The sequence below is a fragment of the Python bivittatus genome, unplaced genomic scaffold (genome assembly GCF_059951505.1).
Source record: "Python bivittatus isolate LINGU-HERP-01145 unplaced genomic scaffold, Pbiv_v1 ctg000180_np1212, whole genome shotgun sequence".
In the NCBI taxonomy this organism is placed as follows: Eukaryota; Metazoa; Chordata; class Lepidosauria; order Squamata; family Pythonidae; genus Python; species Python bivittatus.
In genome coordinates this window covers 3,518,691-3,546,311 of record NW_028277047.1, presented here as the reverse complement: position 1 = coordinate 3,546,311, position 27,621 = coordinate 3,518,691, and the positions used below count along the sequence as shown (strand labels likewise).

The 27,621-nt window shown below is 49.1% G+C and overlaps 1 protein-coding gene across 1 annotated transcript; it reads right to left on the bottom strand.

The window, feature by feature from the left end:
- Nucleotides 1–1,116: 1,116 nt before the first annotated feature.
- Nucleotides 1,117–25,935, bottom strand: CNIH2 (cornichon family AMPA receptor auxiliary protein 2). Its single transcript, XM_088137529.1, has 6 exons — nucleotides 25,680–25,935; nucleotides 14,024–14,092; nucleotides 11,418–11,465; nucleotides 7,980–8,092; nucleotides 4,516–4,659; nucleotides 1,117–3,165 (listed from the first exon to the last, which is right to left on the bottom strand). Exons 1-6 carry the CDS (start codon nucleotides 25,758–25,760, stop codon nucleotides 3,138–3,140), a joined length of 483 nt encoding a protein of 160 aa, XP_087993655.1. The 5' UTR covers nucleotides 25,761–25,935; the 3' UTR covers nucleotides 1,117–3,137.
- Nucleotides 25,936–27,621: the final 1,686 nt, after the last annotated feature.

Below are 27,621 nucleotides of genomic sequence, written 5' to 3'. Positions count from 1 at the left end.
CCTTGTATCTTTCGCGTCGGAAGCATCAGCTGCCCGAGGCGGAAATCCAGGCGCATTCAAATAATTTTAATTGTTCCAGTGGTGGATCTTCAGGGCCCGGGCACAGTGCAGGGCCCCGATTCCCCCAGCGGCCCCGGTGTGTTTGGGGTGTCCCTAATGCAGGCAGGGGGGCGCATGAGAGGAGGAAATGACTTGGGGCAAGGCTGAAAAAACGACACAAGACAAAAAACCCGAAGGCAACGAAAACTAGCCAAGAACTAGCTATGTTTAGGCTTGGGAACAGAAGGAGGGGTATGTGCGCGCATGAGGAGGGTTGCACGGCATCGCTGACAGCTTTTCAAAGCACATCAAGGCAGGGTGAGACAGCTCAGCGCTGCGGGGGCGGCCGATTGCCGGCAAGCCGTCTGTGTTCCTTCCGTCTCTGATGCAGACGCCGCTCTTCCTGCACTCTTCCTGCGTGTGCACACGCAACACTTTCGCCCACACGCACCTTCCTCCCCGTCTGCAGCGGCTGAGCCCCACGGCTCTGATTTGGGGGGGGGGAGGAAGAAAAAGCCGAGCCATCAGGTTCGGGGAAGGGCCCACCTTGCACGCCCCTCTTCTCCCCAAGGTGTGTTTCTGCCACCCTCTCTGGCTTGGAAGCGCAATGATGCTTCCTGGAGGCGCCTGGCAACTGCCTTTGCGCCTTTGTTCCTCCGGAAAAATGTTCTCCTGGCGGGATGAGGGCGGTTGGAAAGGCGTTTCTCTGCCGTGTTAACACGGGGAGGAAAGAAGGGAAGGGAGCGTGAAGGGGACGGTGCGCGATGCACCCGTCCCACCGATTGGGTTGCGGGGCTTGGAAAGATGGGGGGATTGCGCTGGCAATGGCAAAGCGCCGGTTCCTGGCGAGTTGTGAGCAGAGCCACGGGGGTGCCCCATCACTGCCGCCTTTTGGGGGGGTGGTTAGAGGCGTAGGAGACCTGGGGGGGAAAAAACCCCCATCAATTGTGCCAAGATTGCCCAGTGTGGCAGAAGGCGTCAAGAACCCCTCCATCCCAAGCTGGCATCCCCGGAGGAAAAACTCGGCCGCCTTCTCTTCGCTCACACAAGACAGCGGAACTCACGGTCACAGTCAAATCATAGTTTTTATTTCCAACAGAACTTTTTTTATACAGCGGCCCCCAGGAGGGGTAGAAATGGGGTCCGGCGGTCTTCCCCCCCCCCCCCGATCCAGAATTCCCTGCTCCGTTTGGGTTTCTTCCACCAGCTGCCCCGTGGCACGCTTGGCACTTGGCCTAACCCGCCACCACGCATGCAGAAGTGGGAGGGACGGAAAAGAAAAGCGGGGGGTCGGCTGGCGTGGCCGTGGATTGAAAAACCAATAAATCATAGGGCGGGCAACCTCCTTGCTGATTCGGGCTGTTTCGGTTTGCGAGGCCCTGCCGGGCACATCTCTCAGCGATGCTCCTCGGCACCGCGATGGGTGAAATTCAAATGGCTGTTAAAAACGTGGGTCAAATTCTGCTGTTTTCGTTGCCCGGGGAAGAGGGGCAGTTCAGCTGGGACCTTGAGATTCAAGGCTTCATTCCCAAGGGAAATCCTCTCTTTTTCCACCATTGGGTGGGATCACCTTCCTAACCGATGCTAGATTAGCCCAAATGGGTTAACTCTCTCGCCAGGTGGGCATTTCAGCCTCTCGGCAGCTCGAAATGGCATGTTGCAAAATGCCAGGCCGCCTTCATCTTAAATCCTAACAAAACTCCTGTTTTTAATTTTCCGGGCATGCCAACGGGGCGGCTGGCTTTGCCTTTAATTTTATTGTGTTAATGTAAAGAATCTGAAAAGCAGAAGAAAGTCACCAAGATGGGCGGCTGCAGGCACGGATGCCAAGCTGGATCGTTCCTCTGCTCCGCTTCCCATCGGCAACAAACATCTATTTTAAAAGGGTTTCGTATTCGCCGTGCATGCTCCCGAAAGGCTAAAACACAGGAATAAATCAATCAAAACCCAGGTAGGATGGTGACCCTGTGCTTGGGAGTTTGACTAAGAGAATTAAACCATTCTCCCTGGCTGGCAAAATCGGGCTTTTTGAAAAAGGCCGAGGAACCCGTTCGCTGCATCGGGAGAGCGGAGCCTCCACGGGACAGAGCAGTCTAGCAGGATTAAGGCTCTGCTTTTGAGACGGACAGCTGTTTTCGGAAACCTGGGGCTGGGGTCCGGAGGATTCCCCCAGCTAAGACCCTTTGGGGAAGCATCTTGAGGATTGCAGAAAATGGGAAAATGCCCCCCCCCTTAAGACAGAAGCCGGCTCTCCTGAACAGAAAAAGACGCTCGTAGTTTGAGCAAAACGGGATGAAAAGGGGAAGAATACGCGAAAAGGAAAAAGCTGGGGGGGGGGGATAGGCTGATCTATCACCATAGCAACAGATGCCCGTCTCAGCATCACTTTGCCATCCAGGAAGGCAAAAAGGATGGAAACAGCACGTTCTCCTCACCCCACCCCCAAACCCCATCGACCACAAAGCTTTTCCAGGGAGGAGAAAAAGAGGGGAGGAGGCCCCCCTTCCCAAAATCTCCCCCCCCCCGAGCAAATATCATTCTCCATAAAATGGCTGCCAATTTATCTTGATTTTCCTCGTGGCTGTTTTTCATTCTTTTTTTTTTTTTTGAGAAATGGATTTCCCCCCCCAAACTACCCAAAAAAAAAAAGGGGGGGTGAGGCAGGAATTAGTCCAACCCAGGGGCGAAGAGGGAGGGGGGAAAGGGGTCTCTCCCCATGTTCAATGGGAGGCAGGGATGACGCCCACCGTAAAGCTAGCCCGGTTTGCTTTCGCCCCCCCAGGCCCCTTCTGCACCCCAAATCCACTTGCAGGCTTCCCGAAAAGTTTAAGGGGGCCGCGATGGGAAGCGTCCAGCCGCGGGGAGGGTGCTGGCGTTTGTTCTCCAAATGCATAAACCGGGGACGTTTTCTGGAGCGCAGGAGGGGAAAGCAGAAACATGGCTTGAAGACGGTGCAACCTTCTGGCTTGATCAGCTCCAGGCGCGGGGGGGTCCATCTCGGCCTCTCGTTTCAGGCTCCGGGAGGAAGGGGATCCGGGTCCATCCCAGAGGAACCCAAGGGGACCGTCTGGAGGGTCCTGCCCCTTCGGTTGGCTCGATTAGAAACTCACCAGCGTATAAACCATACTGAAGGGCGAGAGGCAGAAAGGAGAAACGGGAAGGGGAGTGAAGACGAGGTGTCCCTGGTCCGGGTTTGCAAAAAGCAGTCGGGTTTGGAAAGCCGGGCTGCCTCCCAAATCCGGCTCCCCGGATCCATTCACCAAATTCATTCCAAGCCACCCAATCAATCAATCCATCCATCCATCTGGTCCGTCAATCAATTTCATTCAATCCATCGATCGATTCGATCAATCCATCCATCCATCCATCCATCCATCCATCCATCCATCCATCCATCCATCCATCCATCCAACCAAATCCATAAATCAACGCCATTCAGCCCAACCAATTCAATAATTCCATTCTCCATCAATTCAAAGCTCTAAATCGAATCAGTTAAAAGCAATTGCGGAATGGGGGAGCTGGAAGGGACTCCCGAGGATCGTCCGATCCAACTCTCCATCGTAGGTTGCCATGTCGCGCCCAACGCACGTTTTTCTCGACTGCCAACGGCCCTTTAATCCTTCAATTGCCCTCCGATTCACTCTTTCCTCATTGACCTGTCACGGTTGCATCGAACGGCTTCCCAATTAAAGGCCTAAGATCCGGAAGAAATTGTTTTCTCTGGCTGAGGAGTAAGCCCACAGCCGTGGTTTATTCAAGAGACCCCCAATTGATTTACTGGCGTATTTACGAGTCACAGCGGCTCCATTTACAGCCATTTGCCGAGCTAAGAGCAAACCAGCTAATTTACAGCTTAGCACGATACGTTTCTCTGCCTAGCAGGAGCTGCGGAAAAAGGCAGAAACGGTTCACTGCAACTTAATGTAAAATTCTCCCTTCTGCATTCCAAGCCAGGATTGGTGGCTGGTTTCTGGTTGGCTTGTTTGGGAGCAACAGACAAGGATCTTTGATTCAGACGCGAAGCACAGCAGGCACCCCGGCACAGCTAAAGGTAAGGACTTCCATAGGATGAAAACCTGATATGAAAGTTAATTTGGATTTGGCTCATATTTTTTTTCTTTTAGATTTTTTTATCCCGCCTTTAATATTTTTTTATAAATAACTCAAGGCAGCAAACAGACCTAATCCTCCTTCCTCCTCCTATTTTCCCCACAACAACAACTCTGTGAGGTGGGCTGGGCTGAGAGAGAGGGAATGGCCCAAAGTCACCCAACTGGCTTTCCTGCCTACGGCGGGAATTGAACTCGCCAGCTCCTGCTTTCTAGCCTGGGGCCTTCATCCTGCTTCGCTTCACTCTTTTGAACGTGCATTTGACCATATTTGTAGCAATGTCTGTAGCTACTTTGGGTACCGATGACAGAAAGGTGGGGTAAAATTAAACAACTGTGGAGGCCTGTAAAAGTCAGGACTCACCTGTACAGGTAATAGAAGAAAGACAACAGATAAAAAGCCAGTTTGCACCATGATTCTTTCTGGCAATAATTTAAGATGTCAGCATTCATGATGGAAACGGCATCGTACATCACTTCTGAACCATCTGCTGGGCGGTGAAAGTACCTGGGAGGAAGAAAGGCAGGCTGTTCATCAGAGCGAGAAAAAAAGAATAGGAGGCTTGGAAAAAGTCCAATTTGACCTCAAAACGATCAATTTTGAGGGTTCCGATTCAAAAGAAAGCCCAGGATTCTGGAGTGTGTTGCTCCATGTTGGAACAAAACAGCCCAGGCGTTATTGTGATGGAACCCCACCAACTCAACCTGACGTGATGGAACACAACCAACTCAACATTCAGACAGGGTCTTGCATCTGGTGGAACCACCAACTCATCAACAGGTGATGGAACCCAACTAACTCAACATTCAGACAGCATCTTTCTTGTGGTGGAACCTCACCAACTCAACATTTGGATAGTGTCTTTCGTGTGGTGGAATCCCACCCACTCAACCTTCAGATAGCATCTTTCACATGGTGGAACATCACCAACTCGACATTACATGATGGGACCCAATCAATTCAACATCACGCGAAGGAACCCCACCAACGCAACATTCAGACAGTGTCTTGCATCTGGTGGAACCCCACCAACTCAACATCAGGTGATGGAACCCAACTAACTCAACATTGGAACAGCATCTTTTACATGGCTTTCGTTTCCCTTCTCGCTCATTACCCTGTCATAAAGCCTGCTGCTTCCCTCTGATGATGGAGGCACTTGGGTCTGACCTTAACCTACTACTGGAGGTGGGGGGGGGATCCCTAGCTGGAGGCCTCCCCACCTGGGTTTTTTCCTCTCCCCTGGAACCCTCTTGAACAACCTGACAGCCCCATTTCCTGCAGGGAAAACCTGAAAACAAGACCCCAAAAACAGAGGGACAGCAGACAGGGGCTGCATTCCTGAGAATAGAGTCGAAGGCATGGATCACCCCATGCCCACCCCAAGATCACCCCAAATCTGGCAGAGGTTGAGTTCTCATTGGCTCTCCTCCATGTCCTGCCAAATCTCCAAGTGGCCCCCATTCCCAGGACAGTAACTTCAAACCGTCAGAACGTGACCAAAATAGCCTAGAATTTAACTCTCCTTCGAAGCTGGCCCCAACGCAGAATATAAATGACATCTTCTCAACATATTTATTTGCGGGTTCTTTTTTCGGGTTTTCTCTAGCTCCTACTCAAGAGGGCCAAAAAAAACCCCACCAAAAAACCCTGTTGATTTTTAGGCACGCTTTTTAAATTTATGATTAATTGGATTCCTGCGACTTTTTTTCTTTTAATAATGTCATCCAAGCTTCTGTTCCGCACCCAGAAATCTGATTCCAAAAAAGAATCAGAAGGATGTCCCATCTGTCCTTTTTTAGAAGCAAAGCTAGCTATTTTGATATATAGATGAATATATAGGCGTATTTACACCACTACGTAACATCTATTTTTTGCATACTGAAACAAACAAGCACGCTACGTTGTCTAACGACGTATAAACAACCAAATAACATCTGTTAAGAAACATTTCTGACTTTTGCTCATTTTCAATCAACGGGGGCTAGGCTACGGAAAAAAAGTTTCTGCTTCTGTGTCGGCCTTCCCGTTTTGTACTGTCTTCCCAGGCTCTCTTCTGCGACTGAGAGATTTCTTCTGCTACGCTCTTGAATAACGATGCGTTCCTGGGAGGATCTGGGGTTTGACCAAAACCAGCAAAAAGAAATAAATCAACCCCCCCCCCCACCGCCCCAAAAAAGAGTTTTGTCCTTAGCGAGATGCACGCCTAAAAATTTAGAGATTTCCTTTCCAAGCCCAGCTTTCACGCCCTGCCACTTTCTCAATCGGGGAGTGCAAGCGTGCAGCGGGATTTTGCTTAAACGCCTCTTGCGAAGAAGAGTTTATCATTTTTAATGCTTAGCTCAAATGGGTCAAGTCTTCCCCTGGGGCGCGAGAGGGCCCTAAGATATCAAAAGCACACTCTGGATGAGAAGACAGCGGGACAAGCCTTGTTCTTAATTTGGAAATTGGTTAAGCTAGGGCTAAAGCAGAGAATTGCCCAAAGCGATACAGGAAAGGTCTCTTCCGTGCAAGACGGGGTGGGTTATGGCCCAAAACTGGTCTGTTGATTTGGGGCACCAGGGCACGGAAGACCTCCATCCCTTGAGAGCAAGAAGAGGAAAAAAAAATACAGGAATGAAAAATGAAAATGTGGCGTCCTTGGTGCTCTCTGAGCTTGGTGGTTTGATTGGAGACGTTTCATGACCCGACTAGGTCACATCATCAGGGCTGGGGAGTGTGGGGTTTCCTCCCTGTTTGCAAGCTCCTGTATGCAAGCAGAGAGAAAACCCCACCCTCCCCAGCCCTGATGATGTGACCTAGTTGGATCATGAAACGTCTCCAATCAAACCACCAAGCTCAGAGAGCTCCAAGGACTCCCCAGTTCCACCCTGAGCTCCAGAGATTCTCTTCCATTGAAAAATGAAAATGCTAATCATCGGATGCCTTTCTGGGGTACTCCAAGATGCTGCCTCTCTTTATAACACAACTCCCTGTCTTTTTAAAGAAGCAGCTACATTCTAATACTGTGCGTACATGTGTACTAATTGTGTGTCCACACGTCTCTCTCTGGCCCACAAATGTATGATCCACACTCATACTGGCAAAAATATATACAGTGGTACCTCTACTTACAAACGCCCCTACTTACGAAATTTTCGAGATACAACCAGCTCCGGCCCCAAAAATTTACCTCTACTTACGAACTTGCCTCTACTTACGAACCGGATCCGCGGCCATTTTCCCTGCTGCCACGCGGTCGCGGCTTCCTGTGGGCGAGATCGCGGTAGCAAGGAGACGTTCGGTGAGGGTTGTGGTGTGTTTTGTGGCGTTTGGAAGGTTTTTGTGGCGTTTGGAAGGTTTTTGAGGTTTAAAAATAAAATGCATATGTTTCAGAACTGTTTAGCCGTATTTACATTGAACCTTATGGGGAAATTTGCCTCGGGGTGCGACCAAATTCGGAGGATGGAACGGATTAACTGTATTTACATTGAACCTTATGGGAAAATTTACCTCGACTTGAGACCAACTCGAGTTGCAACCAGAGTCACGGAACGGATTAAGTTCGTAACTAGAGGTACCACTGTATATCTTTGGCCCTACAAGAGGGCTAGAAACCATTTGAACAAACAGACCACGTGAGTTTTATTGGTCTTAATTCCACCCCCGACGCCATGGGAAGGAAAATGCTTCTTTAAAAGCAACAAGAAAAAAAAATATTTTGCATTTGCAACCGGGGCTGGTGAGTGGCAAACCGATTCTTGCCATTCATTCATTTCGTTTGTGGTTGTATGATGGAAAATGCCAACTAGAGCCAGGATAAGGGGTCGGGGGGGGGGTTCTCTTACCTCCACAAATGGTAAAACAACAGGGGAATATTCAGTCCCAACGTCACCCATTCAGCTGCGCAGAGAAACATCAGACAGAAAAGGCCGTGGATGGAGTATTCGGGGACCACGAGCTGTTGGAGAAGTTCAAATCCACCATCAGATCCAAGCAGATGACCTTTTTTCTCTATTTTCATGGTTTGCAACCGCTTAGAAGCCCAACAATGACAGAGCGATAACCAAACAATACAGCTTCTTTCTCCAGCACAGAATCCTTCTCCTAATAAATGGATTTATTCGATGCGCTCTTCTAACGATTCTCATCGGAACAACCCTGCCACCGTTATCCAAGGGACTTTGCAGAGAAGCCACGGATTTTTCTTTTCATTTTACGCTTACGGAATGAACAAGGCAACCTTTCATCTTAAAGAAAAAATTCAAAAACGCAGACTAAAAATGCAAACTAAGAACGAAGAGGAGAGAGAGAGAAAATCGACCTTATATTTCATACTGATCGATAGACGCTGGTTGACTCATGAATTCACGACTATCGTACGAAGAGTGCAGAATTTTATGGTAAGGGATCACAACATCTCTGCCCTAAACCTCGCGTTTATCGGACCTGAGATGGTGACGCTGTCAAATATCACTTGATCAGAAATCGCAAGTCAAATTAGCTAACATTTGGTTTCTAGCCCTGATCTGCTTTTGCAAGAATCAATCATAATGCAATCATAATGCACTATAATAATGCATTATAATAAAGCGAGGATGAGGATGATGAGATCAGCCATTTCGACATATAAGGAGGGGCAAATTAAGGGGTAAAATTTGGTTTTTCTTACACCAGGCGGAACTATGCATTACCCAACCCCTTTCGGGCAATTTTGTCCAAACCGAGCCACCGCGTCGAAGCAGGCATGTGAACCTTCCCCATTTCTGACCCCAAAGCGATAACCGGTTCGTTCATTCGTTTCAGTTTAATGTAGACTGACAGAAACAAGCTGCGATGGACTTGAAAGAGGAACAGACTTCACTTTGTAGCGTGTGCGAACGTATATTTATATATATATACACACAGCCACGCAAGAATAACCCTTGGCGGTGGCCGCCCCCATTACCCCAGGGGTTCACAGCTCATTCTAGCAAAACAGATCTTTGTTAGGAACAAGAGTGTTGTGACAGATTTTATTTATATATAACTGGTTCCATTTCATATCTAAATTTGAAATATAAATAAATAAATAAATATTGATGAGAGAGAGAGAAGGAGGAAGATAGATAGATGGATGGGTAGGTGGATGGATAGAGAGATACAGAAGATGATGGATGGATGGATGGATGGATGGATGGATGGATGGATGGATGGATTGTAGATAGAGGTAGAAGATAAAAGATGGATGGATAGACAGAGAAGACAAGAGGAGGAGGAGGAGGAGGAGGAGGAGGAGGACGGATAGAGAAGATGGATGGATGGATGGATGGATGGATGGATGGATGGATGGATGGATGGATTGTAGATAGAGGTAGAAGGTGGATGGATAGACATAGAAGACAGAAGAGAAGACAGACAGTCAGATGATAGATAGATAGATAGATAGATAGATAGATAGATAGAGATAGATAGATAGATAGATAGATAGATAGATAGATAGATAGATAGATAGATAGATAGATAGATAGATACTAAAAGCAACTGGTTTAATGGGTTTTAGTTCCTCCTTGGATTCACCCAAAATTCCAAACCTTCCACCAGCCTACCCCAACCCTCGTCCCTTGAGAGGCACTGGACCCCAATTCTCATTACTGTACCCTGCCGAGACTGATGGGAGCGGTAGTCCAACATATCCAGAAGGGAAGAAAAAGCTAGGACAAATATGAAAAGCTAGGACAAATAACCAGGCTCAAATGATCATATTTTGGACCCATTATGCAAAGACTTAGACCTCCAGAGAAGTCTGTAATGCTGGGAAGGGTAGAAGAAAAGAGAAGAAGAGGACGACCAGCAGCAAGGTGGAGGGACTCAGTTTACAGCAGCAATGGATGCACTCTTGGAAGACCTGGTTGGGGACAGATCTTCCTGGAGAAAAATTCATCTATGTGGTCACTAGGAGTTGACCCTAACTTGACGGCCCTTCTTCTCCTACTCCTGCTCCTGCTCCTCCTCCTCCCTAACTCATTCACATAGTTTTGGGTTCAGGGGGTCCAAATGACAATTCTTCCATTATGTCCCACCCACATTCCCCCTGGGTATTTTTTTCCCCTTGCCATGCTAAGACGAGAAAGACGAAATCGCTCCATGTTGGGGGACTTCATTTAATTTGCACTCACCCAACCACCAAAGCCAATTTTTCTCTTGGTCCCATCGCCTTTCTCGTCCTGAATCTGCCAACTCGTGCCCAGACAGCCAAGCACGGCCCTTGACTTGAACCAAGTTTCCTTCTCTGCTTCACAAGGGCTTACCCCAAGCCCTAGATTAAGCTACAATAAGAATGTGGGGTTCCCAACGGTCGGGTGAATCAGATCATCCGATTAAACCAAAATATGATTTATATGCTGGGCATTGCCCATCATGAGAATCCAGTGACTGTATTTTATTTATCCAAGATTTCGGAGTGTGAATGCAGTAAGAATCTGGTCTCCTTTTCTGCTTTTAATTCATCTTTTGACTCCCCTTCCCTCAACCCCTATCAAGCACTCCAGGACTCCTAACGTTGCCGTGACCTTGCATTATTTTACAGAAATCTTCAAGCAAGATCACTGGTCTAACTCTCCTGCATTTCTCCCTTCCTTCAACCCCCTTTGCTTCCCGATTCCCCGCTACAAAAGACCCATGGGGAGACTGCAACATGCCTTTTCGAGACGTCCCTTGGCATCCTAGCTACAGTAACCCTATTTTCTTGGAAAAAATAAAGGGCCGATCTGAAAACGGGGCAAATCGAAAGGTTCAGAACTCCAAAAAAACGTTTTTGCTCCGCAAAGGAAAATTCAAGAGCAAGAACAAAAAAACAGGAGAAGAGTTACTTGGCTCTACAAAGGAAAATTCAGGAGGGGAACCCAGAAAATAAAAAATTTAATTAAATCAATCAAGCGGTAGCTATAGGGAACCCTTTCTTGAAATGCACCAGGGAGAAAGGGATGGGCAAGGATTGTACGGGGGCAGAATTTGATTTATTTTTCTTTTTTCCTCTCTCATCTGATGCATCGCTACGGATGAACTGGAAATGCTCTTTCAACTCGCAGATGACCAGTGAATATTGAAATTTTTTTCCCTTCGTGTCTTAAATTAGCCTGAACCTCAGTGGAGAAGACACAGTGACAAGACACTTAATCCATCTTCCCCCAGGAGCGCCGCGGCGAAACTTACCAAGAAACCTGCGCTTATAATAAAGCAATCTTTAGAAAAGGAGAAGGTTAAATGAGGAGGAGAAGATTCTTAGAAAAAGAAAGGCTACTCACCTTTCGCAAAAGGCAACAGATGCGCTCGATATTTTTCAACCTTTCTCTCTGCGGGGAAATATAAAATATAATGAAACCATGGCTTACGGCAGGGAATAGGGACAATGGAGAGAGGAGGGAGGAGAGGGGTTGGGTGACTTTAATTGGGGGCTTGGAAAAGACTTTTTTCCCAGCTTTGCCAAGCCACTGAAAACGTCCTCCATCTATCCGGCTGTCCCCCAAGCTTGATGATTTTTTTATTCTTCAAGAGTAACTCCAACACATTGGAGGGTGCCCCAGGGAGAAGAGCTGGCCTCTGCAACCACAGAACGACATCTGGGTTATAACCGCTGGGAAATCTAGAGAACTGCCCCACCTTCGATCCCCGCCAAGCCCATTTTACAGATGCAGAAGACTGAGCCGAGCGATCTGTGCAAGAACAGGCATGGTAAGGTTTCTGTGCTGCAAATCGGGGGCCCGGAGTGCTTGGCTTCCGGACGGAGCTGAATTATCCCCTTATCTTGAGTTTGGATCTCCCCGCGTAATTTCTGTGCTCAGATGCAAACTTTCTCAAGGTTATTTTGAGACTGTACGTCTTGCAAAGATGGTGGAAAGGTGTGGCGAGAGCCTTAATTTTCCACCTGCACAGGCCGGCGCCTGCAAATTTACAGTGATCCGGGGCACCAACCTCAGCTGCGCTGTGCTTTCCGGCCCCGTCGGGACAGAAGAAAAATTGAGGTCAGACAGCACTATTTATACCTTCAGGATGAGATGGGCCAGCTGAGAGACATCTCACTTTCTTGGCAGAGTGCCAGTGACAATTTGGAGGCAATTGATCTTTGCAAAGATCTGGGACATTCCAGAATATAACCTACATTTTCCTCTCCTGCTCTGCAACGTGTCCCACGTTATCCTTGCAATGTTCTTGTTTTTCTCACAGGGGCTTCCTTGCCTGCTGGAAACTGTTTACGCAGGTCCTGCTTGAACAACCAACTGGATTCTTTTAAAAGGCCTCTGCCTTTTCCCAGAAACATAAGACGCCTTTCCATTTAAAAGCTCATGAAAACAGCTGCTTTTCTCCTGCATCAAACTCCCAGCCATCATACAGTTTATGGAAAATTGCAAAAAAAAAAAACCCAACGCATCAAATTTTTTATTTAGGCTGTAAGATGCACACATCCTCAGCCCATGGAGAAACAGAGGAATCGATGGATCAGCTATGGATAAACTTTGCTGAAGATGTTTCCTTACATGGTTTAAGCCTGGCCTCTACTTTGGATCTGGGGAAATAACCAAGCAAGGGACTTTAATGAAGGCTGAAGACCAATTAATGATTAATTTGGATGCTTGGAGAGAGGAGAACCTAAGACTCCATTCCCCAAACTCAAAATCTTTGAGCGACACCAGACTAAAATTCCCATGCTCCTCAGCTGCATGACAAGAAGTTGTGCTTAAAATACACGGAGAGCACTGAGAGCTACAGCTCTCTTAGCCTTTGTGGCAGCTTCCAGGCCCCTGGGATTCCAACTCCCAACATCCCCAGCCAGGGAAAGCAGCGCAGTCATCCAAGACAAAGGAGAGGAGCTCCAGCGACAAGACAGGGAGTATCATTTTTATGAGACCTTTCTGCTCTGCTGGGAAAAAAATTATTTTCTTCTCTCCCGTGACACCTTAACCATCTTTTAATAGAAAAGTTTTCCCCCCTATTTCATCCAAACCTCCCTCTCCCTCTTCTCCTCGGTTCTGGAAAAGACTTATTTTGCCAGACAAATCGAAAGGGATTTCATTAAAAAAAAAAATGCATTTGGTAGTAAAAAATGCCCCTCCAGGTAGTAAAAGATCAAGCTTTTTTCGGTCCCTAAGCTAAGCAGAACGTGCAAGATTTCAGAGCAATGAATAAAGCAGGAGGAGTTAAAACATCTTTTTCAGTGCACAAAACCAACGTTTGGCTATTTTTACGGCCTATATTCGTTCACCTACAGGAACTTTCCTGGAATTTGTTCTCCTCCCAATTCAGCAACCCGAAATCAGACTGGAAGAATAGAGTGGTCTAGTATGAACATCAAATGAGGGAGAGAGATTAATTTCCTCCTGTCCAAATCTTGCCCCATTACACACACACATGCCTAGACACACTTATTTACAACAGCCTCCCCCCGCTTGACAGCCCCTCCAAATTTCCATGCAATGGGGTTGGGGGGGATTACAAATCCTGCATGCACGCCATCTGAGCTGACATCAATTTTACTTCAATGGTATGAAATTAAATTTAAATGATATTCAACAATAGTTTGGTCTCAGCCACCCCTCCCTTGTCTGGGGGAGGGAGGTCTGAACAACCACCCCAAGTTGATTCATCTTGATCAAATGGAACAGACTTAAAACAAGTGGCGACGGTGCAGATTCAGCTAGGACCTTTTGCACCCTGTGGGCGCATGGTCCCTTCGCTCTTCGCCAGCGTCTTCTGTGCTGGGCCTTATCACGGGCGGGCGCTTGGTTAGTCCCTACTTTTAACTCGATTATCGTGGCCAGAAGGGAACAAAAACCTGGAAGGGAAGCAGGGAGGACGGGGAGAAGACAAACAAATGGAGACAGACACACCTCAGACACGATATGTTTAGACTTACTGCCCTGGCTGGATTGCCCTGGTCGATGGGGTTCTTAAAGTCTATGTGCAGTTCGTCAAAGGCGATTATCTAAACGAGGAAAGAGAAAGAAGAGAGACGGGTTGAGAAGCCGCCTTGGGGGAGAGCTGCCCCCGTCCGAGGGAACAAGCACCCAGCAGGCCGGGCCGTTGCAGCAGCCCCCGTTAGCCCTGAACGTCGTGAACCCCCGCGGATGTCCCGGAAGGAAAAAAAGGGCGGAGAAGATCAGGGTGCGGAATTTGCACCCGGACCGGCGTTCGCCCTAAAAAGGCACAGTCCGCACAGCAGACAGACGCGTCTCAGTTTTATCCACACCCTTAAACTGAGAAGGACAGGTATCGGATGTCGAAGTTGCCCCTGGAGCGGTCCTGTAGATGTTGCTGAACTACAACTTCCATCAGCCCCTGCCAGGAATGATGAAGGATGCTGGAGTTAGGGCCGGCCACACCTGGAGATCTGCAGATGCCTAGACTGAGTGCGAGCTCATGTACAAATAAAACAATTAATCTATGTGCCTGTGTATGTCTGTGTGTGTCTGTATATGTGTGTGTCTGTGTATATATATATGTGTGTCTGTGTACATGTGTGTTTATATATGTGTGTGTCTGTGTGCATGTATGTGTATATATGTGTGTGTACATATGTGTGTGTATGCATGTGTGTGTATGCATGTGTGTATATGTGTCTGTGTCTGTGTGCATGTACGTCTGTGCGTGTATATGTGTGTGTGCATATATGCATGTACGTCTGTGCGTGTATATGTGTGTGTGCATATATGCATGTATGTCTATGTGTGTGTGTGTGTATGTGTACATGTGTGCGTATATGTGTCTGTATGTGTGCATATATGCATGTATGTCTGTCCATGTATGTGTGTGTACATATGTGTGTATGTCTGCATGTGTGCATATATGCATGTCTATGCGTGTGTGTGTACATGTGTGTGTATGTGTGTCTGTATGTGTGCATATATGCATGTATGTCTGTGCGTGTATGTGTGTGTCTGTGTACATATGCCTGTGTGTATATGTGTGTCTGTGTATGTGTGCATATATGCATGTATGTCTGTGTGTGTATATATGCGTGTATATGTGTGTGTCTGTTTTAGCTTCCTAAGGATTAATTCCGTAATCGTGTATTGAACAATGGAATAATCTAATATTCTCCAATTCTTTTTTGGGGGGAAGGGTGCATTAGTCTGTAGGACTTTTTTTATTTTAAAAAAGCATGATAAACCTTCTCTTTGAAAAGATGATAACAATTCCCATTTATTCCCCATGCTGATTCATCTTTTTTTAAAAAAAAAACAGGGAAAAGGTTTTTAAAAGTTCGTAAAGAACAATATTGGAAGAGAACCTAATTCGCTTGTTCTCCTTGGCACGGGCCCGGTGCAAAAAACCAGCGTCCGGGCATCTCTTGTGGGTCGAGTCACTTCTTTCGAAGGAAAAGGTTATCTCAGAAAGATTTTATTCATTTTAAAAGGTAACACATCCGCACACACGCCTTTCCCTGGACTGCGTTCACGTGTAACTCTGAGCTAAGGTATTTTATCTCAGTGCTGAGTGAAACTTTAACAGCTCCTGTTGTACGTGCTGAAGAAAAGATTGCAGGAGGACTATGACTTAGCCACTAGATATCACCCTGGCTTTCAAAAAAAGTCAAATTCACGGGAAGGACAGCAGACCTACGGACAGCTACGGGGCATGACAATTCATGGAACCTCCATGCTCAAGAATAGTGTACCATTTCTAGACCAGCTCCTGGAAAGCAGATACATTAATACGCTCATGCGTGATTCGGATGGATTCTCAGTTTGATCTCGCAAGGACGGGGGTGGTCTTGGGATTGCTCCTCCAAGCTGGGGGTGGGGGGGTGGCCGTTACACAATAGATTTAATTTGGTTACTGAAGGAACCCATGTTCTGGATAGAGGCAGGACGCTAAAGCCTGAACGTGGCTCGATTCCCAAGAACGACGACAAAGCCTAACTAGGATTACTGTTCTCTAAGCCGCATGAATGCAGCTGCTGAGTTTTTCTGAAGGATTTTTAAATAAACCAGCATTCAGGGAGCAGGGCTGGGCGGAAGAAAGGGATGTGATTCCACTGTACCGTCAATCACAGGAATTTGACAAAACCGAGGTTAGGCTGGTGATCAGCGTCCTCTGCCCACCAGGGTCTTCCATCCTGGGGAATTTCCTGACCACCCTCCCCTCCTTGCTCTCTCCTGCTCTCTCTCTCTGTTCAACCCCTTTATATTGATTTATTCATTCAATTTAGAGGCTGCCCGACTTCCAACCCTGCTGGGCGGTTTGCTCTCGAAAGGCAAGAAACGTCAGAGCAAAGATATAGATCCTACACGTCCGGAACGACGTCCGTGCATCACAAACACGTCCTGGGGGCTCAACAATCGCCCCACCCCAAGGCTTGGGAGAACAGGCAAGGTTCAGAGGCTTTCTGAACGGCATTGGGGGAGCAGGGGGGCAGCCGTACAGACCCCCGGAGAACCGCCACAGAGAAAGCCACCTTTCTTAGGGGCCAATAAATGACTTTGTTTCATCGAAAGGACCAGGAAGTGCACCCACGTGGCCTGATCTTACTGGATGGGCCAAAATTATTGGAAATCAGCAGCCCTTCCAAGAACCTGATGCCGTGAACAGCTTTCTAGATCACAACCAACATCTTCCATTGCAAAAGGTATGATTTGGGGGTCACCTGGGCATTCTGGATTCCCCCCGCTTCTCCGGGGAGAAGGTGGCCAAATTCATTGGGCATATTCTTTCTTTTGCTGCCTTTCTCCTCCATTACCCCCCAGGTCATGCACGCACGCACACACGCATGCACACACACACAGGGCCGATCCTCAGCCCCATCTGCCATTTTCCACGGCGGCATCTTCTCGGGAACAAGGCGGCCCGCGAAATCCTGCCAAGTTGGGTGAGTCAAACAGGAGAGTTTCCCAGCGACATGTCTCTGGAGCAGAGAAGAGGCTTTATTTTATGGGGGGGGGGGAGGCTGTTGGAAGCCCGCGCGCCGCTGGCACCGTTGCCAGAACCACCCACGGCTCCCCTCTCCTCTGCTGGCGGAGAAGCTGAACCCTTGCTACCTCCCCGGCACGGCAAAAAACACCCTTTATTTCAAGGAAAGGGATGTTTCCCCTCCAGCCCATAATATGCGCTTCCCTTCCCACGCATCGTGAAGACGAGAGACTTGCGAGGGGCAAGCGAAGGGCGACGGGGATGATTCATGAGTCCGAGCCGCTCTCCTGGGAGGAAAGGAGACCACAGGGGGGTCTTTTTGCTCGGGGTGAAGGCAGGAAAAGGGCCGAGAAGGGAGGGTGTAAAACCACACCTGGGGGGCAGCCAAAAACGTGTTTCTCCTTCTTTCACAGAGCTAGGACTTTGGGTCGCTTGCTGAAGTGGAAGGTGGGGAAATCCAGAGGTGATCAAAGGAGGGACTTTCTAGCATGGGGTGGGGTGAAACTATGGAACTCCCTGCCTCTAGATGGAGGGGCGGAACAACCCCAAAACCCCACTCGATCACTGTCCGATCCAAAATACTGGACTAAGTGAGTCTCAGTCTGGTTAAACTAAGTTCTCCTTACGTTCTTCCCCGATTAGGGCTCAGCGACATCCGACAGGGCCTCGCAAGGGTCTTTGGAATCTTGAGTTTCAAGCAGCAAGCTTCTAGTCCTCATGAACCCGATTTTTTCCCCTTCTTCTTTAAATAAGGAAACCCACCCTTGCTGCTCTTCTCTGCAGTTTAACGGCCAACGTGTCTCCGTTCTGGCCCGCAGCTTTCACCTCCAAACGACCAGGGGCTAATTTCCTTTGGAAATCCATTCCCCGTTTTTTTGACCCAGTGACAGTCGAGGCAGAAATTGCATCCATTACCTGTCAAAACCATGCTGAGTGCCAAAGAAGCCTGGGAAAAGTGCCTAGCAACGCTGACACGCGCACTTCCGTGTACCCAGCCAGAGTGATTTCACACCACAGGCGTCCTTCTCCTGCCTGAATCCGCCTTCACTTTCTTTCTTCCTCCTTCCCCGTCTACCGAGGACCAAATTTTTGTCAAAAAATGATGATGGTGTTTTTTAAAAAATGAACTCCTTCTACAGGATGGTTCCCAAAGGTTCAGTGCAAAGGCTGCAATTAAAAAGGAACATGTGGGTGGCATGAAAATCAACCTCTCTGATCTGTACAGTGTGGCTTATCTACAAACAGAAAAATAGAAAAGATTCATCCATGGCCTGGTTCATGCCACCAGGTAAGTATTAACCCTGGTTTAAGGAGATACCAGGGTTGCACTCACATGAATATGCTATGCACCCCCCCAATGAAACAGATTCTGCCTTCAGATGATGATTAACTTCACCCACTTTGCTAAAACACTGGATGGACGTCTTCAACGCCCCGAATGCACGCTCCCCAACCTCGCTTCTTTCAAAGAGGAATTGCACACACACATTGCACGAACGCAGAGCATGCTCTGCATCCCCGCAGCTCTCAGTGTGCAAATTCCAGAACTTTCACCCTGGAAAGCTAAGCGAATTGGACACCCCTGAGCAGCGTCTTCACACTTCTGCAGGTGTGCCAATGCATGTAAGAACCGACGGGAGCCATCCATACAAGGTGCAGGGAAGAAAAATCGATATCGAGAAGGAGAGAGTTGGGACGCCAGTCAAGAGAATGATCGTGATTCCTCTGGAGCTGGAAGGGGAAGAATAAAGATATTTTTCTTGGATAATCCCCGTAAAAGAAAAAAAGTTGGCTTCATAGACATGATTTCTTTAATGCTTCTTTTTAAATAAGCCTCCCATTTTTCAATGACAGTTGCTTCCTTACAATGCAGTGGTTTCTATTTCATTTGACCACGATTTTAACGAAGACTTTTACGAGACGAAGCTGTTCGGGAAAGGGGAGGGCAGCCGAAACCCAGTTTAAATCTCAGCTAGGCTGCAAATCTCCTCCTCACCAGGTTGTGGTTAGAAAAACGTGGGGAATTTGCAGGAAAAGCAGGACTTCGCTCTGGGGGCAGTCGAATTAGCGGCCCCAATCTTTGGAGGCCCGTGTCCAGATGAGATAGTTCCTTTTTGCAAAAAGCACGCTCACCCTGCTGAAAACATCTGATCTTTTGCAGATCTTTGGGGGCACAGGATCTGGGCTCCCCAGAGGCAGTTGGAAAAGATGAGTTAGCCACGCAATCTTGGAAGGGAATCCCCAAGGATTTCTCTCTTAGATAAAGGTCCAGTGGATCGCCGCACAGGAATTGCCAAGGGGCAGGTGGTCATTTTGAGGACATTCTATTTTTCTTTTCCTTTTTTAAAGCTGTACAAAGTCGAGGAGAAGGAATGAAACATCTGGGCCCCCTTCGTATGACCGCTTTCCGACGACGGGCCCTCTCATTGCCTCTCTCCTTTCCGATTCGAGGGAAAAATATCAACAGCTCTGAGTTATCAAATCGAGTCTTGTTGCATCCAAAGTGGATTCAGGACTATGGATAGCTCCATTAAAGAGAAAAGAGGGGAACGTTGACGTAGGATCCAAGTATTTGAAGGATAACCAAACGGGGGAACATCGTTCCAGATGCCTAAAGCCATCTGGGAGGGTTGCAATATCCGATCCTCACAAAATGCCCTTTCTAGAACCGTCTGCCAGAAACAAGGATTTCCAACAGGCCAACCATCTTTCTCTTCCCGCCCGGACGAGACGCTCCTGTTGCGATTTCGTGGATATATCTAAAATCATACATTCCTACATTTTTCAATCTCAGAACTGGGAGAGGGGCCATGGTCCAGCAAATTTTGAATTTGGAGCGCAGCCTAACCCGAAATTCGTTGGGAGAATTTCTTAGGGGAAGGATTGTAGCTTGCACGATGGAAGAAAAAAGACCGGGATGGACGTCTGCCAAGACGATGCCCACCCGCCCACCCCCAAATCCTGCTCCAACCTAGAACTTTCTAGGAGTTTGGACGTAAAAAGAGCCAGATTGTGCAAACATTCCAAGACCAGCCTATGGCGGTGTAAAAACACACCGTATGACTCACATTTTAAAGAACCGTGTAAATTATTCAGGGATTTTCAGAGCTGGCAAATTTCTATATTCCACTCTGGTTTGCTCCTTGGATGCCAAGATAGGATCCATTCCGGTATCAGGACAAACAATTCAGAAAAATTGTTTCTGCTCTGTCTTCAAAATGGCAGCTTCCATTGTCAGCCCTGATAGCCGTGAAACCCGGATTCTGCCAAGTTGTTTGAGCATTTTTGAAAAGGCTATTTTAAGCTTAAGACCCTCACTGTTTCCAGCGGGAACTAGTTCCCCGAGCCAATAAAATTAATATTGCCTCTTATCATCCCAAACTTTGGGGTCTGCAAACGTCGAACTTAGACAAGCACTGCATCAGCTCGATTTTTATGTTAGCATTTTATTTATTTTATTTTAGCATTTTATTTCATTTCAATTGATTGCCAGGTTTACAAGGTTTCAGGTCAGGTCTGAATTTGAAACAGCCTACCTAGAAGCAAAGATTTGTTACAAAGATGGGGTCTTTCCTGTCTCTTAACCTTAACAAAAATGTGGATTAATCTTGGAATCCAATCAGCAGGAATCCAATCTTATTTCTACATGGCTGTTACAGACATTCATCTCTTCTGTATTAAAAGTCAGAAAACTTCCATCCCAAGGATTAATCTGGGGGAAAACCCTGAATCTGTTATTCTGTTTCTTGCATTTCCAGGCTAGGTTTAAAAAAAAATAAAATAAAATGGTCACATTCGTTCAGGAAAGAAAATTCTGAAAATTGCCTCATCTATTAAGAGCTACCAAGGTCATGCAAAAAAATCAAAGTGTTTGAATTGACCAAATCCTTGATCAGGGAAATGTTCTCAGTTTCCACTTTACATCCTGGGGGAAGACCAACAATTCAGCCATTTAAAGTGATTTCATGGCAATTTTGCTGAATTTTTAGTCGTTTCTCCACGGTGCCCCTCAATGAGACGCAACCTGGAAATATTTCGCCCGAAAGAAATGGATGTAAGGAAACAGGACCCTCTTCCGTGGCAAAATTTGTTAATTTTAATTTTAAAGGGTAATTTTTTTAAAAAATTTTAAAGGGTCATTTTAAGGGGTACAAAAAATAAAAATAAAAAGTAGGTAACTCGGCCAGCGCTGGAAGGAATGGACACTTTTCAAACTCGAGTTCGTTTGCCGTTCTCTATCCTAGGTTTCTTTTCTTTTCTTTCAAATAGCTTTATTAGATTTTAAGAGAAGAAAAAGAAAAAGTAACCTTAAAGAGAGGGAGGAAAGGAGGGCAGAAAAACGAAAAAGAAGAGAGAGAACGAAGTCAGAAGTGCAGGAAGAAAGAAAGGAAAGGAAGGAAAAAATACAAAAAAAGAGTGATTCCGACTTTCCTCGCCCACAGATATAAGTATCAATTTACACTTAATTCTTACTCTAAGTTCCCAACAGAACTTTCATTATTTCTATGCTCTGCTGTTATTTCTAGGCAGCAAATCCAGGCAGCCTCATTTCATTTTATCCTAATTTCTTTTGGGCGCTTCTTTTCCACCCCGTCCCCTGAATCTCCCGGCTTTCGGTTAGCCGGCGGGCTGTAATTTTTCTCCAGCCTTTTTTTCTCTGCAAAATGCTTTGCTTTTACACACTTTGGCTCCGTTTTGGCTTCTGGGCCGTGCCACCCGCGAGCCGTGCCAGGGAAGGGGGGGCGGTGTTTGATTTTCACGCCAGCCGTTTCCCCCCCAGGTTTGGAAACGTGGCTGCTGGGATGATGCCAGCCATCCCCATATCCTGGGGGCTCACAGGGGGGCCTGAGAACGGGGCGGCCCCACGGAAAAGCGGGGGAAGAGCGCGAGAGATCTCACATCCAGCCGTGGAAGATGTTTTTATTCTCGTTTTCACCTTGATGGGAAAGGCCTGAAGGTACCGTCGGTTGCTAGGGCAACCACAGCTGTCAATTTTTTGGGGGGGGGACATGTTAAAATTGCACCCAGCAGACAAAGGGGGGTCTGGAATCCATTGAGAGTCTCTGTCTCCTCCATGGTAACCCACAAGTTATTTCTTCAATGCCTTTTCGCACAGCTGGCCCCCATGCAACCCTCATCCAGATGTGTTGGACCCCCCAGTCCAGCATCCTTAGCCAACGTGCCAGGCAGCCCCAGACTACATCTCCCATCGCTCGCTTCCAGCCAGGTCCTCTCTGCCAGTGGGATCTGCAACTTGCCACATCTGCAAGGACGGGTAAGAAATCCGTCCGGTCCAAAGGACAAACAAATGAAAACCAAGGGGCTAGTCCCTGGCGCCAGCCCAACCCAGCTTACTGAAAAACCAAGATTAAACAAGCTTTCCTTAGCCGAAATGAATCCGACCTTCTCTTTCCCTTCCGTTCTCCAGTGAGGGATGCCTTTAAAAAGCAAATACTGTAGCCCCTTGAAGAGAAAAAATAAAAGTTCCTTGATGGCTTTTCTTAGAACACGCGCTCCAATACCTCAGGTCAGGCATCTGGACCTCCCCGCTGCTGGTAGAGGGTATTTTGGATTATTAAATATCTCTTTTAATAGCCACTTCCAGCCGCAGTCAGCCGCTGTGAAGGGAGGCCTCCTCCATCAGAAGCAACATATAAATCTTAAAAAGGACAATTAATTCTTCAAAAGGTTAGGCGTAGAAACAGAAAACCGGGTGCCTCAAGCTTGTTGAGCCCGTCTCAAAGACCTAGCAGGCCTTACAAACTCCGGTGCTACTTTGGGGAAGGCTGGCTGCAAAGCTCAACGTGCTGCCCTTCCCTTCTCTTCATGAGGACTAGAAACCCAGGACCCGCTTTGTGCCTAGAGCAGGTGGCAAGACACTGCAGCGGGCCAAGGAGGAGGAGAAAACCTTCGTGACCTAAAACTGCACACCCATTTATGATTGCGCATGCATGGAGCGCTGTGGGCCGAGTCTCCTTGAGGTCATCTTCGTGCTGCAGCGTCTTAACCCCGGTCATGACAAATGCAGGGGTTAAACCTGGCTTGTTTTCTCGCCTATCGTATTTTGGAGCCCATGCACAGAGAGAAGACAGGCGAGGTCAAGAACGAGGCTCAGCCCCCCCCTCTGGCCCTGGTTTTCGGGGGCAAAAGTCAAAACCACCTTTCGCCCCGCAAGATTTAAGACCGAGAATGAGCGTGCTTGTCCTGGCTCTTGGCAAAACCTCGAGGCTCCCAGCTTTTGAGCCACGCGCTTCGCTTCGTGCCACGAACGCAGGGAGGCGCGTCGTGTGTGCCCGAGCCTCGCCACGGCCTTTTGCTTCTGGCCGCCGATCGGCACGCCACCCTCATCTGCTTTTGCAAATGAAAAAGAAACATTTTCAACCCTGGCTCGCTGGATGCCCTTCTCGCTAGCCCCAGGTAGGGAGCGTGAGAGAAAGCGGTTCAACCAGCTGCCCGCCTCGCCAAGCGTGCTGGGGGCCTCGTTCCAAGGGGCCCCTTGCAAAGGGGGCCCTGTGGGGTGGCCAAACGCGCTTCCTCTGCACGAAGGGAAGGGCCTGTCAGGAGGCTTAATTTATGGCCTCCTGAATAAAGCTCCAGCCTTTGCCTTCTCGTTCTGCAAAAGCAAACGGTCTGGCGTGCATCAGACGGGGGAATTAACCACCCGCATCTGGAGGGCAGAGAAACTACAACTCCCAAGAGCACCCCCGGAGCCACTGGCAAGGGACCCTGGGAGTGGTAGTTCCACAGCACCTGGAAATCCACAGGTCCCCCTCGGCTATTTCAATGGGGGGGCGTTTTGAAGCTACGGCCGTGCGTCCCCAAATCATCTCATCTACTGAGAAACAGGACATTGCACAAGGACCCGTCCACCTTGCAATGGAGGCACGCCTCGGATGTGTGTAAAGTTACCAAAAAAACAACTTTATAATTACCCTCCTGTCTCAAACTATTAAAAATAACTCTAGGATATTAAAACGATCAGATGTGCAGGGAATATATTCCCACATTCCAAAGGTTACCGAGGAGAGTCCTTCAAATGAAGACACTATGCATGAAACCTCGGATAATATTCCTGAATATTTGACACACAGTTAAGTCAGGGGGACCCAACCAGCTTACCAACAACCCTAAATCAAGGGCAGCATTTAATAGGATGGAAGTCTGCTTCAAAATCATTCCAGAGGTTGCCAAACAGGAGAAAGAGAAGAGAAACAGATGTTCTAATCCTACGTTGGGTTTCCCCCCCCCCCATTATTTTGGTCATACCTTGGATGTTTTAGCATCCCTGGATCTTTCTTCACCCAGCTGTGGGTCAAATCAAATCTGATGCCAACCCAATTCCATTTTTTTTTTTTAAGAAGTAGCAATTCCAAGCATCCTTGGATGGAATCCGGGCTTCCGGACTGCATTTCGCTCAGATCCTGGCACCGCCACCCAAACCGAATCGAGGAGCTGCGGCGAAGGAGTTAAAAGATGCCAGCATCCCATTTATTAGAAAGGGAGTATCTTTTGTAAACATATGTAGTTCCCATGGCAACCGGAGCCAGGTTCCTTGGTTACAGATGGAGGGGGAGGGAGGCAAGGCAAAATTGGGGGGGGGAGATGGCAGAAAATGGAGGAACAGAAGGAGATTTTTTTTTTTTAATTGTTTCCTGGGATTCCTGAGAACGTCACCAGAAGGAAAGAAGCAAGCGGGGGGGGGGGGAGAGGAAAAAAAACTCTGAAGCTTATCGACATCCTTGAAGGAGAAACAGCCCCCCCTTTCCTATGTTCTGAGATCAAAGCAGGAATTGCAAGAAAGTTGCAAGGGAGGGGGGCCAGGTGAGTCTTGCAGGAGAAAGGTGGTGACTTTTTCCAAATGGGGAGCCCCCCCCCGCAGCCCCCCTTCTAGGGGACTATTTTCTATAGCTGTATTGATGAGTCCACGTATCAAGAAACGTGAGCCCAAATCAGGTGTCTTCTCACCCCTTCCTTCCAGTAGCAATTGCTGCCCCCCTCCAAGAAAAAATCCTTCTCTCCAGGCCAGAAATAAAGACCGTGTTTGCACCCCCAGACCCAAAGGTCCCTCTGGTAGGACAGAACGCGTCTCCGCTTGACCCTTGGGTGGCTCTGAGGGCCCCCCCGGGATTTCTGCCTTCCCATATCGCTCAGCCCTCCCCCCTGCCAAAAGACCCCCCCCTCCCAACCGAGGCCAAAGGCTCACATGCCCAGAGCAGAGACAAGATGCCGGGAGCCAGAGCAGAAAGCCCACCCCCCGGCCGGGGACCCCGGACCCCTGCCTTCAGGGCCCCCCCCGCCCACGTCCAGGGCTGTCCTGGCCCTTCGGGGGAGGTCTGGCGCTGCTCCCCATCCTGGGGAAGCGCTGGCCAAGCTGCCCTCGGGCTGCTGGCGGACCCCGGACCCCTCCCCGTAAGCCCCCGGCCCCCTCCCCGCCCGGATCGAGGCTGGCAAGGCCCGCCGGCCCCCTCCCCATAAGCACCCCCTGGCTTCCCCTCCCGCATTTCATCTCCATCACTCCCCGGCCGGCCGGCCGGCCGGCCGGCGACCCCCAGGCGGCCCCCTTCGCCCCCCTCCCGCCCCGGCCCCAGGCGCCGGATCGCTGCCCCCCGCGGGACCCTGCCCCAGCCCCCCGGGGCCCATGGCGGGCCCCGCCGCTCACTCACATGCCAGATGACGAAGAAGATCAGCGAGGCGCAGAGGACCAGCGTGAGCATGTAGCAGAAGGCGGCGAAGGTGAAGGCCATGGCGGGGGGCGAGCAGGTGCGCGGCCGGCCGGCGGAGGGGCGGCGGGCGGGCGGGCAGCCCGGGCGACCTCCTCCTCTCCGCCCGCGGCTACTCGGCCATGGGCGGCGCCGGGCGGGGGCGCACAGCCGCGGCAGCTAGGAGCGCGGCGGGAGCAGCCGCGACGCCCCCCGCATCCTCCCGGCTCCGCCGCCGTCTGCCGCCGCCGGCCGCCGCGGAGAAGGGCGGGGGAGGAGCCGGGGGCGGGGCCTGGGCGGGGCCACGGCGGGGCGGGCCGCGCCGGCCAGGTGAGCCGGCGGGCGGGGCGGGGCGCGGCGAGGGAGGGGCGGGCGCTGGGCCGGCCGCTGGGGCTCCCAGGGCGCACGGGCCAGGAGGGGGCGTGGGGGCCCTGCTCTCCCGGACCCCCTTCCCATCCTTCCCCGTCGGGAGAAAGAGCTGGGGGCCCACTTGGGGACCCCCAGCAGAACTCAGCCAGCGATCTCCCAGGATCTGCGCCTTGGACTACAATCCCCATCGCCCCCAGCAGGCTCCAGGCGCCCCACACGTGCCTTGGATCCACAGCGCAGCTCCGCTGTGGGCTCCCGGGCTGTGAGCCAAGCCGCAACCGTGTTGCCCTGGGCTGGGGTTCGCCTGCGTGTGAGCGGCTCCCTTGGAGGACTCGCTTGAGCGGACTGCGAATCGTGGCTTAGCGCAGCTGGGTCTGCTTGGGAGAAGGCAGCTCCCAGAATCCCCGGGGAGCGTGGCTTAGAATTCTGGGAATGGAAGTCCAACGCCTGGGGGAGGCTGGTGGAAGTTGCGTGAAGGCAACCCCCAAGTTCTTCTCTCGGGGATGGCTAAATCTTTCATTTCGTGGCCCAGTTTGGGGACGGGGTGCTCCAAGGCGAGAATTAATTTCAATTTCTCAATTTCGTTCTAATTAGGATTCCTCACTGCTTCTTGGGGTCGGAAGCGCCCCCATCATCCTCAAACCCGAATTGAACGAAAGTGCAGCTTAAAAGTCGATACCCGCCCGTTTCAGCCTGCCGAAAAAGTCCAAATCTGCTTTTGCAGTGGAAGCCAAGAATTAGCCATCTTTTTTTTTAAAGCAGGGGGTCGCCAGGGACACCAACCCCAGCTCCCATCACTGCTCATGATGGCTGTGGCAGATGGAAGCGGGAGTCCGTCCACATCGGAGGCTATCGCGGGCTTCCCTCTGCTCTAAAGCTGGAGCTTTCACACGTTCGTTTAATGCGTACTCCGGTTCCCTGAAAATGTTGGTTTTTTAAAGGAAAAAAATGGACCTGATCACCAATAAAGGGTTTTTTTAAAAAAGATGGGTGAGATCAGTGAGTGGAAAAATAGGAAAAGACGACACTGGGCATTAAGACTGGGGGGAAGAACCCAACCATAATTCTCTTTTTTTGAGTGTTTTTGAGGATCCTGTTGTCCATTCGCATTCTTTAGTGTCTTCAAAAAAAAAAAAAAGGATGGGAATTTAAGGAAGTTTGTAGAAATGTCTTTATGTAAATATCAATTGTTTTTAAACGAGAAAGTGTGGATGCCAACGTAAATAAAGAGTTTAGGCGGCATAAGATTGGATTTATTTTTTTACTAGTTTTTTTGGAATGGATGAATGTGGGGTCTTGGGCTAGGTAGGGGTTGGACTAGATGAATGGACCAGTTTTATATTTCATACTTGTGTGAATCCAGTTCTGGCCCTGGGGAAACTCAGCCGGGGCGATGTAGCGGATGAACTAAGAGCGGAGAGACCCGGGTTGGGAAGTTTCTTGGTGACTTTGGGCCAGCCCAACCTACCTCACAGGGTTGTTGTGCGGGAAAAGCAGGAGGAGGGGGCCCTCTGTACAGAAAAACTGGGATAAAAAT

What these genes read in the sequence shown, in the direction of transcription:
- CNIH2 (XM_088137529.1), bottom strand. Translation starts at nt 25,760, where the DNA reads ATGGCCTTCACCTTCGCCGCCTTCTGCTACATGCTCACGCTGGTCCTC. An exon ending in TCTGTTGCCTTTTGCGAAAG is followed by an intron (nt 8,093 to 11,417) that starts GTGAGTAGCCTT and finishes CTTCTCCAACAG; the next exon opens with CTCGTGGTCCCCGAATACTC. An exon ending in TTGTTTTACCATTTGTGGAG is followed by an intron (nt 4,660 to 7,979) that starts GTAAGAGAACCC and finishes TCTTCCTCCCAG; the next exon opens with GTACTTTCACCGCCCAGCAG.